The 20,029-nt window shown below is 34.2% G+C and overlaps 1 protein-coding gene across 1 annotated transcript in view; it reads left to right on the top strand.

Annotated features, from left to right (window-relative positions):
* The window catches only part of RYR2 (ryanodine receptor 2), a 231,018-nt gene that overhangs the window by 176,450 nt on the left and 34,539 nt on the right, over nt 1–20,029 (top strand). Inside the window, exons 77-81 of the mRNA XM_058171339.1 lie at nt 7,303–7,402; nt 8,007–8,086; nt 8,918–8,994; nt 10,990–11,063; nt 19,791–19,871. Coding sequence (XP_058027322.1) covers nt 7,303–7,402; nt 8,007–8,086; nt 8,918–8,994; nt 10,990–11,063; nt 19,791–19,871 — 412 coding nt within the window. The remainder of the gene's footprint in view (nt 1–7,302; nt 7,403–8,006; nt 8,087–8,917; nt 8,995–10,989; nt 11,064–19,790; nt 19,872–20,029) is intronic.

Below are 20,029 nucleotides of genomic sequence, written 5' to 3'. Positions count from 1 at the left end.
TTAAGTATGGGAATGAGTTTTTAACATTGCTCTTTGAACTATCTTTCCTTAGCTAGCTGCAAAAAACATTTAAATATTTAGTATTTTTAATTTTCCCCCCATTGATAAGAGCATTCCATTAGTACTTATAACAACTAGTGAAGGAATGACTAAGAGATAACGCTGGGGTGTTAAGATGAGGAATTATTGTAGGAATCTAGCAATTTGGGACAAAGAAAACAAATTTCATTTTTCCTCAATGTAACTTGATACTCATAATATTTTAACAAATTGTAACACATAATATAATGGATTGAAATTCTTGCCCAATTTAAAACAATCAAAAATCTATCTTATCTCTTTAAAAGAGATTCTGTGGATGAAAAAGATGAAGGACATAATGGGAAGTCATAGGAGATTTGCTACTGAAGATGTGTGGATCCCCATTATAGTCCTGTGAACATGGCTGAATTATTGTTTTGTAAAAGCCTCTTTTGAAATATTCAAGATTTTCCTCAAAATATTCAGTATGGAGACACGCTTAGCTTTAGAGGAGGGGCCTCCAACCTTGGCAACTTTAAGCCTGGCTAGGGAATTCTGGGAGTTGAAGTCCACCAACTTAAAGTTGCCAAGGTTGGAGACCCCTGCTTTAGAGACTAATTCCAGGGAATTCTATAGATATAGATATATAAACATGATTGAAATCAAGGTGTATTTCTGCTAGGTTTCTGCTCCTAGCATGCTGCCATGTCAGCAGCAGAAAAGAGAGATCTTATAGAGCCATTAGAGGAATCTTACAGAGTTTTTGTTGTTTGGGAATTACTTTTTTCTGTATTTTTTGACCTTTTATCTAGATAAAAGATATAAGAAGCCAGGCCTGTGTGTCTGTTGTCATTCTTCAGCATTCTTTCTGTGGGTCATCTTTTCATTTCTTTCTCCAACAATGATACCACAAGTATAAAACCAAGGCATTTAATTAAATTGGTCGGAATTAAACTATTTATATTTTTGAGATTGCAGTCTTACTTGCATCAGGGAGAATGTTCTACGAAACAAAATAGGTTTTTTTAAAAAAAAAATGTAGTATTAAACTGCAAATGTTATTAAAATACCAAGAGCTATATTTTATAAGCAAATTAAGTTTCAAATAATAGATTTTTTATGGTATTAAGTCAATGAAATAAGTATACATTTCCATTAAAGTATTGCATACAGTTTTCCAAATTATTGTCTCCCTCCCAGCAGATTTTGAATATATATAGAAAAATTTCCAAAGGGCTTCGACATTTCTATAAATGTTACAGCTTTATTTGGGGCTTGGTTATGTATTTCCGTATTTAAAAGATGAATTGGTTCTTTGTAACACTCCACAGGGATTCATTTTCTTCTCATTCTAGTAATACCATATGTATTTCAGTTTAGGTGATGATTTGATATAGAGTCTATTTTCTAGACTCAAGATAGATATTTTAAAATTTTAAATTTGAAGCTATTTAAAGCTGTTTGGGTCAGTTTGGGCCATTCTGTCTCAGCTGTAGGGAGAAGGTAATGACAAAGCCACTTCCCAAAAATGTTGTTAAGAAAATTATAGGAACTTGTCTACAGTCAAAGGCAGTCAAATTATAAGAAGGGTTATTTGTAGCTAGGATGCTAGAAAACCTCTGAAAGCCAAAATGAATCACTATGGGAGCAAAAGAAAGATTATAACTTCTGTTGAAACATTTTTTTAAAAAACCCATTATAAATTATATAGAAAGAAAAGAAGATTTAATAGTATTGATTAAGAGGTGATCATTTACTGGTTGATTACCATCTAGTTCAGGAGTGTCAAACTCAAAGCCCATGGGCCGGATCTGGCCTGCGGGATGCTTAGATCTGGCCCATGGTGCTAGCTTGGAAACAGCAAAGGATTGTAAAGATTACTCAGTATACTTCTTTGATTCCAACATCTCAGTATTTAGAAACTCCAACTTAATAAAATTCAATTAATCCCATAGTTATGCCTTCAAATCTCCTAAATTTATAATCTTTAAAATTCTTCAGTGGTTTACAGTCTTGTGATTTTCCAGGTACATATCTTCCCAATTGTCCAAATTTTAGTCTTATTTAACTTTTCTTCTTTCTTCTTTCTTCTATTACCTTTCTTCTTTTGCCTCGTAGAATGTTCTGTCAAATAGCCTTAATAATCCAAATCTAAATTAATCCACTAAATTCCTCCAATCTTTCAAGTCTATAATCCAATAGCCAGTTTCAATTAAGTTTAGTTCTTTGCAATTTAGTTCATCTTAGAAATCTTCAAGAAGAAAAAAAAACTCATTAGGTATTTTCAAAATATCCAAATCGTCTTCTAGAATAGAGTCAAGGTCAGGCCGCCTTCCAGGTGTTATTTACTTTCTTCTATTTTGTGTATTAGACTTTTTGTGTATTGGACCTCACTTTCACTGAGTACTGATGCTGTAGTGCTCCTCTTCTTCCAGTAGATGGTTCTCCTGCTCCCAAGTCCAACATTAAACAGTATGTCAAAAAAAGCTGATTATCCAATAAGCCCAGGGGGTTTAAAAATACAAATATGTAAGACAGTTTCTCCCAAAAATCACCTTTCAAATTAAGGGTTTTTCCAGGCTTTCTATATTTTAAATCTTCCCTTGGGCATTTCTTTCGCCTCTTAATTTTCAGTCTTTAATCTTCTCTGTGTGTCTAATCACTGCTCCTTAACACTTGGAGATTACCTTTTAAATTTCTTGTACTTAAATTAAATCTTTGGAGTAATAATTGGAAGTTATCTCACCCAGTTTCAATGCTCTGTCCACAGACCACACAAACCTTATGGTTCTGGTTGTCCTAGCTTGTGACTGCCAAAAATGGCTGTTGTTCCTGGTGCTGTTTGGGAGAACTTGCTTTGGACCTAATGAAATTATGAGTTCCTTGTGGTCCATGAAGTGCCTTTCCTTTCTTTGCTGCCTCTATAAGGCGGTTTTGACCCCATAGGGCCTCCCAACAGCAGTTACTGGCTGGATTTTGCAGGGCTTGGCGGAGGCCGCTATTTTCCAAGCCGTTCTCAACTGTTAGTGCTTCTAGTCCTTCAGGTTTTCCAATTATGCAGCTATTGAAACTTAATTGAAACCATCCATCTTGGTACAATGTGTCTGAAGTGTGATATTTTTAGTATGGTCATTTCTGTCTGACATGAGAACTCTGGATTGCTTTGTTCAATGCCCATTGGTTTGTTTTCTTGGCTGTCCATGTTATTCTCATGATGTTCAAAGTTCAAAGTTCAACATCAAAGTTCAAGAGCATTAATACTCTTTCTGTTCTGCTTCTTCAAAGTACAACTTTCCCTCCATAGAGTATCACAGAGGGAGCCATTGCCTACATGAGTTTGATCTATGATATATCCTGACATCAGAATATCACTTTCAAATCCCCCGTGATCACTCTGTTAAGGGCAGATATAGCATATTTCTTGACTGCTGGTTCATTTAATTAATCCTTATTTCTGTGCTCTCATTAGCAACAGAGTCATTAATTAGAATTTAAATTTTCTTAATTGCACTTCACTTCATCTTGGCCATTTTTTCTCTCTCTACCTCACTATCTGCCCTCCCTTATACTGCACAATGCCTCAAGTTTGATTTCCCAAAGATATTTTGGCGTATGTGAAAGCTTGAGCATAGCCAAGCTGTTTTAAGGTCTTGTAGCTGTTACCTTGAGCTACAGAGCACACAAAGAAAAAACATTATTAATAACAATTTCTCCCCAATGGCGTGTGAATCGGTCACAATTAAAATGACACTTATGCTAAAATGAAAAAACAGTGACTATAAAATCAATATGCATCATAATACATTTATAAATGTAACCATAAAATTAACACTAATGCAAATATGGCATCCTACATCTACAGTATAAGCTGACATTCTGGTAAGATTTTATTCCATGTTTTTCTTTATATGTTTAAAATGAGCCCCTCCATAAGTTAACCTTAAACAGTATAAATTAATTATAAATTTTATTTTTTTTTAAAAAATAAAGCTTGTATTCTTGGGATGAATAAAGAATATTATTATATCAACTGTGTCTACAATAACAATTATTGACAAAAATCAAAATTAATTGAAGAAATAATCCAAAGCACTGCAGAGTTCTAAAATGTGTTTGTCTGTGTGTGTGATTAGAGAGTAGTGATAGAGGCCGCTTGGGATATTCTTTCTGCTATGCCCTCTATTTCGTAGATTTTTGGCTTGTACTGAATATTATGGTATTTTTGTTTACTTTATTTACTGATCCTCAGGACTCCTCAATCAAAACCATCATAACAGTTTGTAGCCTCTGTGGAGCAGAACACAGCCACCTCTTATCTTCCCTTAGCAAAGGGAAGGTGCAAAATAATTATTTCAGACAGATTATCCTGGCATTTTTTCTGATATCTAGCTTCATTTTTGCCTTAATCAACTGTTGCCTGAGATGGATGTTTCACCTGCCTAATGTCCATGCTGGCCAAGCATGACTCTCCACACCTTTGTGGAATAAGTAGTCATAATTGTTGAGTCATTATAAAACTACCCGTTTATCTAGATATAATTTGCATATTGTTTTACAAATGAATGTTATTTATAAGAAATGTTTACATCTACTAATTTAAGACTTGCAGCAGAAGAAATACTGGAAAGTATATACACATGCATATGTCACCTGTGTTTGTTCTTTGTCACTTTGTCTCTTTGTTTCCAGTCTGATTTTTCTCCTCTGTGTGTGTTTATGTATCTGTGTTGGTATGTGTTGGTGTATGTTTCTCATATTATAGACAGTTGGAGATTGTGTTCTGTAAAATGCAGCATATAGATACTTCTGTTATTTATTTATTGCCTTACATCTCATATGATCAACAAAATTATTCAGGGTAGATCCAGAGTAAATATGGAATTCTCCTCCTGAAGGCCTCCCATTCATGTAAGGAGAGCATATGGCTCCTTTTTCTTTTCATCTCATGTTCCTGATAAGCTGCTTCAAATGATAGGCTTGCACAGGGTTGCAGGAAAAAGTGCATTTGTTAAAATCGCTATTCTCTTACTGCATTCAGAGAATTTGCTAGATCAGAGTTTTTTTCTCACAAAACAAATAAGCACTGGCTTGGATTAGGATCAAAATAATGCCCTTTCCTCCTCTCCACTCCCTCCCCTCCCCTCCTCACTTCCCTGTCCCCCTTCCTTTGAATTAATAATAGCACCCTGTGTTTCTTCTCTAATAATTTATAATATCTTTATGGCAAACATTGTTGAAATGATTTAAACCCTGTCATCATTACTGCTATTCTAGCACAACAATGGCTGAGTGATACTCAATAAGCTATAAATCACTAGAAGGGAAATGGCCTCTGTCTTGGATGCTTAATTCTTCCAAGTTCATCATTTCTTCAATTCTGTTCACTAAAGCTAAAAAGAGAAAGATTTAAAGCTAAGGTTTTTTAAAAAATCAGTATAGCTAAATGAAATGTTCGATTCAATGGAAATAAAAAATGATTTTTGTGTCTAAGAAGATGAAATGCATGAAGTTAGCATGTAGCTAACTTTAAAAGCTGCTACAAAAATATATTATTTATTTAAATTTAAATTTTATTATTTATTTATATATATGCCACCAAATAAAGACTGAATGCACCAGTTACCACATCAAACAAGAAGAAAACCTTCTGCACACAAAATTGTGCCATCTATAATTTTGTAAACAACAAACTTAAAGACTCGAGATCCATCCTACCCTTAAAAGGACCTAACAGTAAAGAATGCAATGATGAAGCAGTTAAAGCAAACCTCTTTAACACATTCTTCGGCTCAGTATTTATTAACAGCAATGGCTCATGCCCAACATTCCCTAGTCTTTCCTATAATGACTACAATGATCTAACACAAATAGATTTCACAGAAGATAATGTTGAAAAGGCACTACATAGACTGAAACCATCTCTATTTATTGGATCTGATGGTCTATGTGCATACTTCTTAAAAAAGCTTTCCATTGTTATAGCAGAACCCCTAAGCATAATCTTTGAAAAATCTTTCAGGACCAGCTTCCTATCCAACCTATGGTCACTAGCCACGGTCATCCCTATCTTCAAAAAGGGAGACCCCAGCCTAGTTGAAAATTACAGACCAATCTCTTTATGCTGCATCACTTGCAAAGTAATGGAATCAATCATCAACCAATCCATTACCCTCCACCTAGAAACAAACAACCTACTCTCTAATAAACAATTTGGTTTCAGAAAAAATATATCCTGTAAACTACAACTTCTACATTGCAAAAACATATGGACTACAAATCTTGATCAGGGCAAAGCAATAGATGCAATTTACAAGATCTTTTAGTACCATTGAAGTAACATTGCAACTTCATTGAAATGATGTTTTAGTTATGTTTTGAGTTTGTGCTTCTTTAAAAAAATATTTTACAAGAAGAGATTTAAATAAGAAGACAAGATTTTTGAATAATTGTGGCAGAAAATAGGCACCAACATTTTGTTCTGATCTACTTTTTGTTTGTTTTTAAAACATGCAGTAATGCTCAGTCATAGATATCCTCAGCAGTAGTTAGATGAGAAAAAACACATAATGCATTTTGCTCGTACATGCTGTTTAAAAAACCATTTATGCTTCAGAATAATTTTCTGGATAAAAATATGATTGATTTGCGACCTAGTCACCTATATATTTAACTTGGAATAGAAGCCTATAACCGATTAATTTAATTTAATATAAAACTGAAATATAAAATGTGAAAGTTTGCAATCTGACCTTTACATACTCTGTAAATCTGCATTTTATTAAATAGGTCCTGATGGAATATGCTTTAGTTCTAAAGTTTCTTGTTTAGGAATCATGAGCTGGGTGTATTAAGCAATTCCTACGTTATATCATAATTTAATGCAGGGTGAGCTGAACTTGCAACACTTGTCATCTGTCACTTCTGATCCTGATGGCTGAGGTTATGCGAGTTGCAATTCTGCACACCTGCTGGGCCACATATGCAGAGTTCCCTGAATATTCTCCTTCAGATAATATGAACAGGTCAACCCCGAGTAGCATGCAGGTTTTTGAGAAGAAGAACATATAAGAACCATAAATTCTGTGTTCATTAAAGTCTACACTGAAAAATGTACTGTAAAGCCTATTTTGTCAAATGTATGGTAAAAGTGATGATTGATATTATACCGCCATGTCAATTGTTTTCAATTTTAAGTTGCCATAGAGCCCTCCGGTATGAAAAATTACATAGAAAAGATGTTAGGAAAAGCCTTCAATTTAAATGGTTGGGGTTTTTATTCAGGAAAAAGAAATGGAAAAGCAAAAACTCCTGTACCAACAAGCAAGACTCCATGATCGAGGGGCTGCTGAAATGGTCCTGCAGACAATTAGTGCCAGCAAAGGTAAGTTAACCATATTTATTTTCTCCGAAGTACTTTTCTGCTGATTTAACATTTCCCAGTGGAGAATTTCACTGCAGTGTACATAAAACATTTGTGGAAACACAGCACTGCAACAGAGTGAGAAAGAGAGATGTTGTGTATCCTTCTCAGGCTGCTGAAATTTTTACTCAGCTGCTGCTCATAAGCATTAAATGCACACATTGCTGGAATTATTGAAATTAATGCTAGCACTAGTTTGGCCTTAATGATTCAGTCCAGTACTCCTTATTCACATGCATGTGCGATTGGGCAGATTGAGCAGAAAAATACTAAGTTGAAAAATATTTTTTTAAAATTGGTATCTGATGGATGAATACAGAGGATATTGAAAGAAAGTAAAATTTAGGGAAAAAAGCTATTTGTAATATACATATAGATATACCTATATACACTCAAATGCACATACTGTATTTTAAGTCAACATTGTAATGGTTTTCTAAGAGAAAGAGTAGGCATATGCATATATACTGTGTATGTATCTCTCTGTGTGTGTGTGTGTATATGTGTCTATGTCTATGTCTATGTCTATGTCTATGTATAAATAAAATAAATATTTACTTTGCAGGTGAAATGGGACCAATGGTTGCAGCCACCCTCAAACTTGGGATTGCTATCTTGAATGGAGGAAATTCAACTGTTCAGCAGGTAACTTTTCTGACATTTAGAGTGAATTACTTCTTTTCATTGACAAGGATTTTTGGATCCACATAATGCATATTTTGTTGATGATTGAAGTTGATTAATTCATTAGTGGCTGGCCTCTTTCTAAGGAATCAGAATATTAGCTTTTTAAAAGATTTCTGGTCTTCCTTTATGCTAAAATAGATAGTGATCAGAAAATGTCCTTTTCAGTTATGATGCTGTAACTCTGGAATACTATCTCCAGAAAAATCTACCTGGCACCATTTTTTGTCAGATACCTTTTTTCATTCATCTTGGAGCCTACACTTCTCTATTAAAAGGTCTTAGTTTCAGTTTTTTAATGCATGTTTTTTGGCTGAGATTATATTGTATTTTTTAAATTGAATTGTATGCTTCTATTGTTATTACATTGCTAGTTATTGAACCAAGGATTATTAAATGATCTCAGGGCATCCCTGTTATTGCTGCTGCTACCTCTAAAAGTGATATACTTGCCACAAGGAAATCAAAGTTTGCCTTGTTTGCCCACAAGTGCAAACATGTAAGGGCAGAAGACTTTTAAACTGATTGGACCAATTTGAATCAAACTTGAAAAAAATCAGCGATGGGGAAAAGGGAATGCAAGGGCAACAGTAGTGAAGAAGGTAGCAAGAAGCAATTGTGGCATTAGCAAAACTGAAGCAGAAAGGATGTAGACAGAGACCTAGAGCCTCTTACATGCCCCCTTAATAACTGGCAATATTACTGTATATAACTGTCTGGATTAAATTTTGGGGATGTTATGTCAAAAAGCAAAAAAGAAACATTTTAAAATAAAATAATGTTTTATTCTAGAAAATGCTGGACTATCTCAAAGACAAAAAAGACGTAGGCTTCTTTCAGAGTCTTGCTGGTCTTATGCAGTCTTGCAGGTAAGAGAAAAAATAGTACATTTTCTAACCCTATATTATATATCATCATGAGCTACCCAGAGCAAGTAAGGAATGGAGACGCATAGAAAGCTTTGTAATGAATAATTGACATAATGAATAAACAAACAACTGAATAAATACTTCAGTACAAACTTTGATTTTCCTGGGTATGTTGTCTTACACCGAGTAGGTTTGAATGCCTAGGGAAATCCTTCTATTCGTATGAAAAGTAAAGCAAAAGAAAAGAAAAGTGAATAAGCTACAGTACAAAGAGTTGAACAGTAATATGCCCAATGACTTTCAAAATCACAGAATATCAATAGGGTTCAATGATTATTTTTAAAAGATAGGGTTGTCTTATTTTCTAAGATGTAATATTCTGTAATGGAATTAGTATTGGAATATAGATGCCAAAATATTGGCTGAGGGGAAATTCCCCCAATGCAGTTTAGGTTAAAAGATATTTTTTTCTTTTCAGCTTTTCAGAAACTCTCCTCTTATATATATTTAATAATAAAGTATTCATTACTTTAATGTCCTGCAGCACACTCACTTCTTTAATGTTTTTATGATAAGGAGCCCAAAGGTTGAGATGTAGAGGTAGAGATTTCACACTAAATTTTCTCTAAATGTATTTGTTTGTTTATTTTTAAAAATTAGATAATCTCCAAACTTTTAAAAAATATGACTTACAAAAACAACAGTCAACAATTTAAAAAAGCATCAATCAACAATACATTCAATAATAGATGTATATTCTCTTAAGGGAAGATATTTTTTTATAATTGTTTCTAGCTAGTTTATTGCTATGATGTTGCAGGTAGACTATTAATTATATTTTGCTGTCAGCGGCACATTACATTGGTGATCATAACTGTACAATTGAAGCTGCCCTTTTATGTGTTTATTTATAAAGGGTCAGTGCAGTGCAGTGGCTTAGCGACTAAGACTCTGGGCTTATTGGCTGGAAAGCCCAGGGGCGAGACCTGAGCACCATGCAATGGTGTGAGCTCCCTTCCTCACCCAGCGCCTGCAACCTAGCAGTTTGAAAGTATGCAAATGCAAGTAGATAAATAGGTACCACTGTGATGGGAAGGTAATAGTGCTCACTAATGTCATGTTGGCCACATGACTGCAGAAATGTTTTTGGACAGTGCTGGATCTATGGCCTTGAAACAGAGATGAGCACCACCCCTAGTGGAGTAAAATCCACAGAGACTCCTTTTATCGACAGTGGAGTGCCAACATTATTTTTTTTACACACACACACGCAAACACAACACTTGTATTATTTATTTATTTATTTATTTATTTATTTATTTATTTATTTATTTATTTATTTATTTATTTATTTATTAAACTTTTATACCGCCCTTCTCCCGAAGGACTCAGGGCGGTGTACAGCCAAGATAAAAAGCAATAAGTATACAAAGTTAAAAATCAATTTAAAATACCTATTCAATAGTGGCCGAATTAAAACCGTCAAATTGACCGACCTAAAATACCCCATATAAAATTACAGAAGATTTAAAAATTTAAAATTTAAAATTTAGAAATTTAAAGAATCTAAAAAATTTATACTAAGAAAAGTCTGGGCAGTTTACTTATTGAAGCCTGCAAAAGGGGCCAGTGTGTGTTGTGAAGGTAGGAAATACGGCTGAGCCTCTGGTTTGTTTATGAGAACTAATTCTATATAAAAAACATCCTCCTTATACAATGTCAGAAAAAGACCATTTCTAAAAAAGGTTTTCTTTGAAGAGTTGAATCTTAAATATTTTCTTAAACATGAAATTCCTTCACCTTTAAGAAAAAGAAAGTGATATAATTCCTCTTTGCTGATCCAAATAAATGTTTCTGCCATAAAGTGAAATGTTTTCACACTTCACTAGTATTAACTGAGTTACATAAAGTGTAAATGCACAGAAATGTCTTGCTTACATCTTACAACAAAATTGAATGTTTGTGATTAAAACTACAGTGTATGTTTCATTATAGTGTTCTTGACCTAAATGCTTTCGAACGTCAGAATAAAGCAGAAGGCCTTGGAATGGTAACAGAAGAAGGATCAGGTACAGTTTTCTTTACCAAAAAGTTTTGTTGCCTGGCCCCTTTAAAGTCACTAAATAATAATAGCTTAAGTTTATCTTTTGTGACTAGACAAGCCGTGACCTGCTGGATCATTATTTCAAAGACATTTCCTTACCAGATTACTTAATACAGTAGAACCTCTGGCCACAACCATTATTCATTCCATAACTTTGGTCGCAAACTGATTTGGTCGTGACCTGAACCTAAGTTTGGAAATTTGGTGCTTACTCAAAAAAAGAAAAGAAAAGTGAATTCTTTGGTCGGAATCCAATTTGGCCGTGGTCAGTAGCGTTTGTGACCAGAGGATCTGGTCCTCTAATAATACCTGAAAAGTTCTTAAAAATTGTGAGTTAACACAGGGTTTTATTCAGAGATGTATCTGCCTTGAAAGTAGCTCATATTGAACTGTATAGCACAGTCAGGAGTTGATCTCAGGAAGTATTTTATGACAATTCTATATTATGTCATAAAATGCTTTATGATATTTTTATGTTATGGGTTCCAGATCTGGACACATTCTGTATGTTGGCCCAATATAGTTATCTTGGTTGAAAAGGTTTGACCCTATAATGCAGCATTTTGCCCAGTTAAACATTACAGACATGAACATTTAGTATTATACTGACTAGACAACCCATGACCTATTAGTCATAATTTCAGAGATATTTCCTTTTCCAAACAAACAGAATGATCAAGGGCAAAAAAAACCAGTGGTCCGATTTCTGACTTCCTGCTGGCTTGACAGCGGCTAACCACTTTTCAGTAGCTAATGGTGGGACTAGTTTCCAGGATATAGCCCAGGAGGGCTAGAGTGAGACCAGTCTATTGAATCTCTGGGTGGCAGCATAACAACATTGAAGCGAACGCAAATATACCAAATTTTAATCTCGTGACACACAAAGGTCCTGGATTTTGTGTTCATTCTGTAAATTAATAATAATAATAATAACAACAACAGAGTTGGAAGGGACCTTGGAGGCTTCCTAGTCCAACAATTAGCCCATTTGAGGTAATTTGGTTCAAAAATTGTTGCCCTATGATGCATTATTTCACTCAGTTAAAGGTTACAAGCACAAAATTTTAATAGTGTATTAAATTATAATAGATTATAGGCCATCTGTCAACATAACACTCAGTCCATAATAAGAAAGATCACAGGCAGAATAAAAACTTAAAAGGAGTTTTTTAAAAAACAACTTTCCTAAGGATCTGTGACAACTTGTTAGCCTTCCATAAGCCATGAAAGGAATTAGCCACTTCTGCAGACACATTGGCCAAAATAAAATGAGTTTTCCCTACACCAGATTAACTTGGATAGTTTAACAACAGAAGTCTGAGCACCTTGAAGTGTAAAATGAGTAGCACAGTAAGCCAAAGCAAATTTCATATCCCTCAACTGGCAGGAAGATAATATCTCTTGGACTGAAGTATCTCTCTTCTACCAGCATAGGTGGCACAATATTAAATCTTGCTAGTATGTGGCACATATGAGACAATGATTGTATACAAATTGTCTTCCTCCCAGATAATCTCAATAGGCAGGACAGCCACAACCGCTTACACACACTTTGATGGCTGAAGTTTGAATCCTATTCATTACTTTATTGTATTTGTTAAACCCACCTCACTCCAAAAAGACTCTGAATACCTTACAATAATTCTAAGTCTATAAAGTATGTCCTGTTTATCATATTAAAGTGATATGAAAATATCTGTCTGAGATTATTTTAATTAATGGAAACTTGTGACATGTATGTTCTATTCTGAAATTAAATTACATATCGCAAAAAGACGAATTCTCTATGAATTTTTTTGCTTGATTTAAATGCTGTTTTTTAACTTTGCTTAAAACTGAGAGAACTGGTGGCATTCCAGATGTTGCAGGACAGCTAATCTTGGAATTCCTTAGCCATGCTTCATGGGCTAATAGAAATAGGTTCAGCAATATCTGGAGAACCATCAGTTCTTTATTCCTGAACTTTTTTAAAAACGTATCAGAACTTTTGATTTTGAACCAGTTCACCTTTTCTACCTTTTGATCAGCTTTTCCACTGTTACTATTTTGTTGTATAAATCTGTTATTTCCATCTAGAATCATTTGTGTATTTTCTCTGTGACTAGCTGTTTGTTTGTTTGTTTATTAAATTTATTTGCCGCCCATCTCATATGAAAGTAACTCTGGGCGGCTTATAGCATTAAAATCTCTGTTCTTTATATTCATTCCCAATGGAATTTCTTTTATTATATACTTTAGCAAATCCTTTCATGTTTATTCTTCAAAATAAGAGGAAAAACTAAACTATTTACTATTCTGTTAGGCAAGTTAATATATTTTAGCAATTTCCCTGCAATCATTTTCAACTTCTTTTGATTAGCTTGGTGTTTACATCAAGTTAAAAGAAGATAAACTTTTGAAGGTTTTTAAAGCATTAAGTTATTGATTCTGTGCATTCTTGTCCTTAATTATACTCCAGTATTTATTTTAGCATTTTTCTTTTCTTTTTTTACTCATCTGACTGGAAGGTAGCTCATATGAGTAAATTTTGGTATTTCGGTTTGCTTCATTTGTTTGATTATTAAAAACTTGATAATCAAATGAATGGTTTTCAAGAATGGAAATATATTTTTTCTTCGCATATATTTTTCTATAGCTGTTTCATAGTAAGGTTTTCATTGAAGAAATTCGTTTTCTTTTGGAACCTGGGCATATGTTATAAAAGAATACAACTTGCATCTCTTTCTCTTTTTCTTTTCTCTCTGTTGAATTATTATTCCGATATCAAAATATTTTTATTCTCTCTTTACATTTTTATGTATTTACCTAAACTGGACTTTTGATTTGATTCATGGAGAATTAAGTTATCAGAAGCAATGCTAAATATATTTTTTTTAACTCTGAAACAAGTTCTCACTTTTTTTCCTTTTTCCCCATTTTCTTTTCTTTGAAATCAATGTCCTGTCTTCCCCTACCTCAGTCATCACTCATGAGCGTGGTAATTATTACACATCAATTGACTTTCTTTTTTCCTGTTGTAAGCTTCGTGTCAGCACTGTACAGCTCCTGAACACCATGCAGCATGCAGTTTGTTTTTATTTTTAGAATGTCAAAATAGGATTACTACTTCTACTACTACTATTATTATCATGGTTGTATTCTCCGAAGTTCCATTTGTATGCCAACTTTCCCCTACATCTTTGTTTTTTCCTCCCTTTCTCAGGATATGCACAGTATCTGGCACACTAGATGTAAGAGCAGCAAGCTTTTTGATTTTCTTCTTTTTTTTTCTGCTTCATTTGGTGGTGTTATTTTCTTAGTGGGCCAAGTGTATTTAATGTGATGGTTGGTTGTAAATAAAATGTGTGCATATGACGTTAAAATCCACCATGTGCTGTGGTCTTCCTGTAGCATTTCTGTCGTGTATTTAATGTGGCTTTATGGCTGCATTAGTTTGTGCAAACATAGGAAATCAGTGGAGGATCCAGACTTGACTTAGATGGTTGGGGGCGGGGGGAGAGGGGATGTTTTGTGATTAAAGAGTTATATTTTCACTGTAAACATGAACAGAATTAATGCATGATAGCCAGTTATAACTGTGTTGGTGAAACTCTTTTTCAACGTTTCTTGGTGTTGGTGAGAATCTGTTCTGTAAGGGAAACTTCAATATATAACTCAATCATCCCTTGTTCTTATAAAAACATCTCCATTTAGGTAAAACAAGTTTCAATAGCAAAACTAACCAGAACTGAACACTGTGCAGATGAAGATTAAAACTTTGAAATATAATTGATTTCAGTTAGAGAGTTCATTATAATGCTACATTTGACTGTTTGGAAAAAATCCATTAAGTTCAAAGTGTTATTTAAACTTTAAAATTCTTCAGTCAACTGTCTATAAAATAAATAGCCTATGAAATTAAAAATGTTTAATTCTCAGTGAACAAATCATTAATTTTCAGCTATTTTTCAACTATCAATGATAATAATATTATAAATCGTGAATTATTGTAAGATATAAAGAATGACATTATTTAAAAAGAGTAACTAGAGAGCCAATTTGCTGTATGGTTAAAGCATCACAGAAAGAACTGGAAGACTGAATTCTGCTCCCACTTTAAACTTGAAGCCAGCTGGATGACATTAGGCCAGTCATTCTCTCAGCCCTAGGAAGGTAGCAATGGCAAGCCCCTTCTGAAATCCTGCCAAAAAAACTGCAGGGACAAGTCAGGAAGTTGCTGCGAGTCAATGCTGACTTGACTGGGTGTGACTGTGTACGTGCACACAGATACACAGACTCACACGCAATATGTTTAACTGAGAAGTACAATTTTCAAATACATAATGATTTTTGCAGGAATAGTTTTCCCCATTGCTTTAAATGCTTCAACGTTGGAAAGAGGATATGGGATGCATATACAGAAATAGTGCTTATAGCACAGCTTATTATCACATGTGTTGGTTGATAATTATGTTAGTGCTTCCTAAACCATTTTCTTCATTGTCCAAAACCATTATCAGAAAGTCCTTTTTGGCCAATGTAGGTAAAATACTTTAAGTGAATTTAAATGTCCCTCGTATGGCTGGGCAATCAGTTTGTGTGTTTTTACTCAAAGAAAAACTACTTGAACCCAATTTGGGGTAATTTACCCAGGTTTGGAAAGCACTGATTAATGGGCTCCAGTAATAATGAACTTACTGCTTTGTAGAAGAGCTCCAAGGCAAACGTGTAAGGGATACGAAGATCAGTTTAGTCCGTTGGACTGCTTCCTCTCCTCAAACAGGGTCGTTACCTTCAACTGTTCATGGTAATGATTCTTGAAGCGAGACAAAGAGATGGGGGGGGGGGAGGAGAGAGAGAAATGTTTACTTTTGCCCTGATTATTAATCCTAGTATTAATAGTTGACAGTTTTTGTAAACTACCCTGGTAGGATATGAAAGGTGTGCAGTCAGTAATAATAATGACAATAATTGCCACCAGGTAAACCATTGGTTATTGCAAAATGCACAAAACCTTTTCTTAAAAAGGAAACAATGAAGATTCTAGACATACTTTTTTAGAGAGATGTTTTAAACCAGGGGTCTCCAACCTTGGTCCCTTTAAAACTTGTGGACTTCAACTCCCTGAGTCCCTCAGCCAGCAAAGCTCTGGGAGTTGAAGTCCACAAGTCTTAAAGGGACCAAGGTTGGAGACCCCTGGTTTAAACACCTGAGCAATGGAATAGAATACATCTTACTGGGTTTTGGAAAAGGGTTGTACCTTGTTTATTAAAACGATGGATTTTTTCCCTTCAAAGTGATAAAATAAGTATTTCAGACAATTTTAAATATAGGCCTGTTAACTGATTCAAGATTTTTTTATTGGTTGTGCCCTTTTTTATTGTTCATTGTACCAAAAATCTCTTTATTCTGATCCTCACTCACTGTGACCAAGCTTCATGTTCTTAATGCTGGACCCCCCACTGGTAAAACGTTGACAGTTCTTTACCAGATATGTATCTGATTTGTTTTTGTGACGTATTAAATGTTGCGTTTTTTTATGTGTTATGTTTTACTTGTTACGGTTATTAATGGAAAAAGGTTCAAAACCAAAGGTATAAATCGATTTACATTAATTTCTTACATTTTCATTTCCTCCTTACAATTTAAATAATGTTTCCATAAACCACGATAAGCTTGAAAGTGCATTTTTTCCTCTCCTTTCAGTTTAAAAGTTATCTTTCTGATGTTTTCTTTCCTTGTTTTACATAATCTGGATTATGTTAAACTTTGTCACAAAGATACCAAAGATAAAAGTTTTAAATGTTAAGTATAAAATAACTTGAAATGACTCATAATTTTAATTAATTATATAATTAATACAATAAATATTTTGACTGATGAAATAGACTACACATTCCATTCAGGTGGAGTTGCTTATTTGTTGTTATTTCAGCCTAAACTGGAAAGAGCCAGTTTGACTCATAATATTGCCTTCTACTAATAGCCTGTCCCATTCCTTGAAAGGATGGCTTAGTCCCAGAGCATCAATGATATCCCAAGAGATGCCATGTAAGAAATATTCTGTCACCACTCTATTATTGACAGTGGATTCCCACAACTTTATGCACTGTTTAAGAATATGTGAGTTTACTGACAAGAATGTGACACATTCTGATCTAGCTGCTATTGGGGAAACACTCAAATAAAGACAAACTGAGTGATAAAATATATTTGTTGGTAATTCTTTCAGTAATAGTTTTACACCAAAGGTATTAAAGGCTGTAGGCTCTTTTCTGGAAAATATGTTTCTGCAATTTAGAATTCATTTAAAGTAGCAACAGAGGCATCTGTGAGTGTATAACCCATGCTAATCATGTTTGCACATGAAATGGAATTATTTTACTTGCCCGTTCTTAAACATTTTTTATAACAGGCACAAATGAAATAGAAGAAGAGTGGTGGCACTGAGGTGCACAAAAGTACGAATAATAAAAAGACAGAGAGACAAATTCCAAGTCTCTGCTTTAGAAGGTTTCATTGAGGCCTGAGACATTTCAGAAATAGGTTCCATTCTCTAGGGCATTTCTAGAATATCATAAATTACTTGATTGGCATGTGGGCAACATGGTAAACACCTTCTCTTTTTTGTTTGCAAAAGATTTTCTCCTCTCATTATATGTAATATGAAATGTCCATATGATTAACAGTTTTTAATTATTTATAATTGTAAGTAAGTAGGTGCTTAAAAAAAAGTAAGGAACAACTTGGAAAAAATAATCTGCAGTATAGAAGAGAATGGTTAGGATGGAATGGCTTTTGGTACATGCGTTAAATCCAAATGTTCTGTATCCAGATCTGCATAACAAAAAAAATGGTCAGAAATATTTCCAGGGAATTCCTTTTGCCTTAGGAAGGAGAGATAATTAATAAACTGCTGTTTAAGCACTTTCAAGAACTGCAACACCTACATAACACCCATCATTTGCTTTTTTTACCGCACATTACTTCTTTAAAAATATATTCCCATCTCAAACGGTCCATGACAGAAACAAACATCTGTATGTGTGATAATGCCATTGAATAGTAGCATGGGCACAGGCAATATTTTAACTTAACTGCAATGTGTTAAAAAGTTTTTACTTTACTTACTTTTACTTAAGTCTGTATGTTCAGATTTAATGGTTATAGCCATTAACATTGCACACCATACAATACACAAGATGATGTGTTTTTTTACATAGGCCAACTTGTTTATCTATTTGTTTATTTAGTAAATATATAGGCCCACCCATCTTGTTCACATGACTCTGGACAGCTTACAATGAAGAATTAAAAATTCTCCTTTTTAATTTTAATCCTTTAATTTGGAGGTAGAGTCAGGGCGACTAGATGGAGCTGAGTGTTTACTGGCCAGATGTCGTTTCTAATGCTATGCGGAGTTCGGAGTTTCTTTGCTCTCTAGAAGAGAAACATCTGCTGCTATCTAGGATTGAATTTCCAACCTTCCAAGTGGAAGGCGAGTGTCTTCATTACTAGGCCACCATGCCACTGAGTTAAAGAGAGTCTATTTTTAAAAGTTATTTTTGTTGTTTTTAATTCTGATTGCTTTTTGTTGCTTTTATTCTTTCATTAGAGAAGACTAATTAAAGAATAAAACAACAAAAATAACATTAAAATAGCAGTTGAAAAGACTCACAGATGCTCAAGCAAGCCATGGCATATCCTCACTCATGCTATCAGAGCTCCAAGCTCAACGACAAAACTCGGTTTTCAAAGCCTAGCGTTGTTGGGGCAAGTCCGATTCCTGGGAGACTGATGTTCTAGAGGGTGAGTAACACAGCAAAAAAGGCTATATGCCTCTTCTGCAGATCTAACAGAACGGATAGACACCAGATACTGTATGATCCTTATGTAACCCAGCCCCAAGCCATGAAGGCCTTTAACGGTCTTTTCTGCAGAGAAACTTTTGAATTGTACAGAGAAACATAATGGTAGCCATTGCAGGTCATGGAGTAGAAATGCCACACATGGTGAACAATCAGCACCTGTAATTGCTTGTGCTGTCATATTTTATACCAGCTGAAGTTTCTGAATACTTTTCAAGGGCAGTTTCGTGTAGAATTGGTTTCAGTAATCCATTCAGGAGATGACTAAGGCATGAGTGACTATGAGCACTCTATCCTTTTCAAAATAGAGAAATAAGCAATCCTAAAGAATTCAGGATTACATTCTTATTTTTCATGAATAGAAACTTAATATTAGAGATATATCACTTTATTTCACTGGCTTCAGTAACTTTCTCCTGAATAAGCATTTTAGAACTGAGCAAATTTTCAATAAGCTTAATTTAGTTCAATTACAATGGCTGTTGCTTAATCCAGTATCTATCTATAGATTACATCCTTATTTAAGTAACTCATTTTACTTGCATCTTACCAAACATTAGGTTCCCAATATTACATGTTCACAAATTCAAAATTCAGATGAGAGATAAAATGTTGCCGAGCCCACGCTGCTACATTTTTGGGAGATATGTTTTCAAATTTTACTTTTTTTTCCGCATAATGAATGAACATACCTACTTCCAAATAAGAACACTATGGAACTGATTCTAAGAAAATGTTACCAATGCAATTATGTCTATAATTTTTAAACAACAAGTGCTACATGTGATGGTCTAATGTTACTTGGCATCTTGTTGTGATACTTATTGGAATTGACTTTTCCACAGGGGAAAAGGTGATGCAGGATGATGAATTTACCTGTGACCTCTTCCGATTCCTTCAGTTGCTTTGCGAAGGTCATAATTCAGGTTTGTTCTCCTCCTCCTCCTCCTATTGCATCCAATGCTCTAAAATACCAAAATAATGAAGGAAGCTTAATTTTGTAAACCAAATAATAGGTTTGGTAGATTGTAATTAATATATTGAAAAATTTAAATACATACAAGGAAGCATGTTATGATATAGA

This window comes from Ahaetulla prasina, chromosome 1 (assembly GCF_028640845.1).
Source record: "Ahaetulla prasina isolate Xishuangbanna chromosome 1, ASM2864084v1, whole genome shotgun sequence".
Taxonomy (NCBI): domain Eukaryota; kingdom Metazoa; phylum Chordata; class Lepidosauria; order Squamata; family Colubridae; genus Ahaetulla; species Ahaetulla prasina.
The sequence above is the reverse complement of the archived record's forward strand: the minus strand, read 5'-3'. Positions and strand labels throughout refer to the sequence as shown.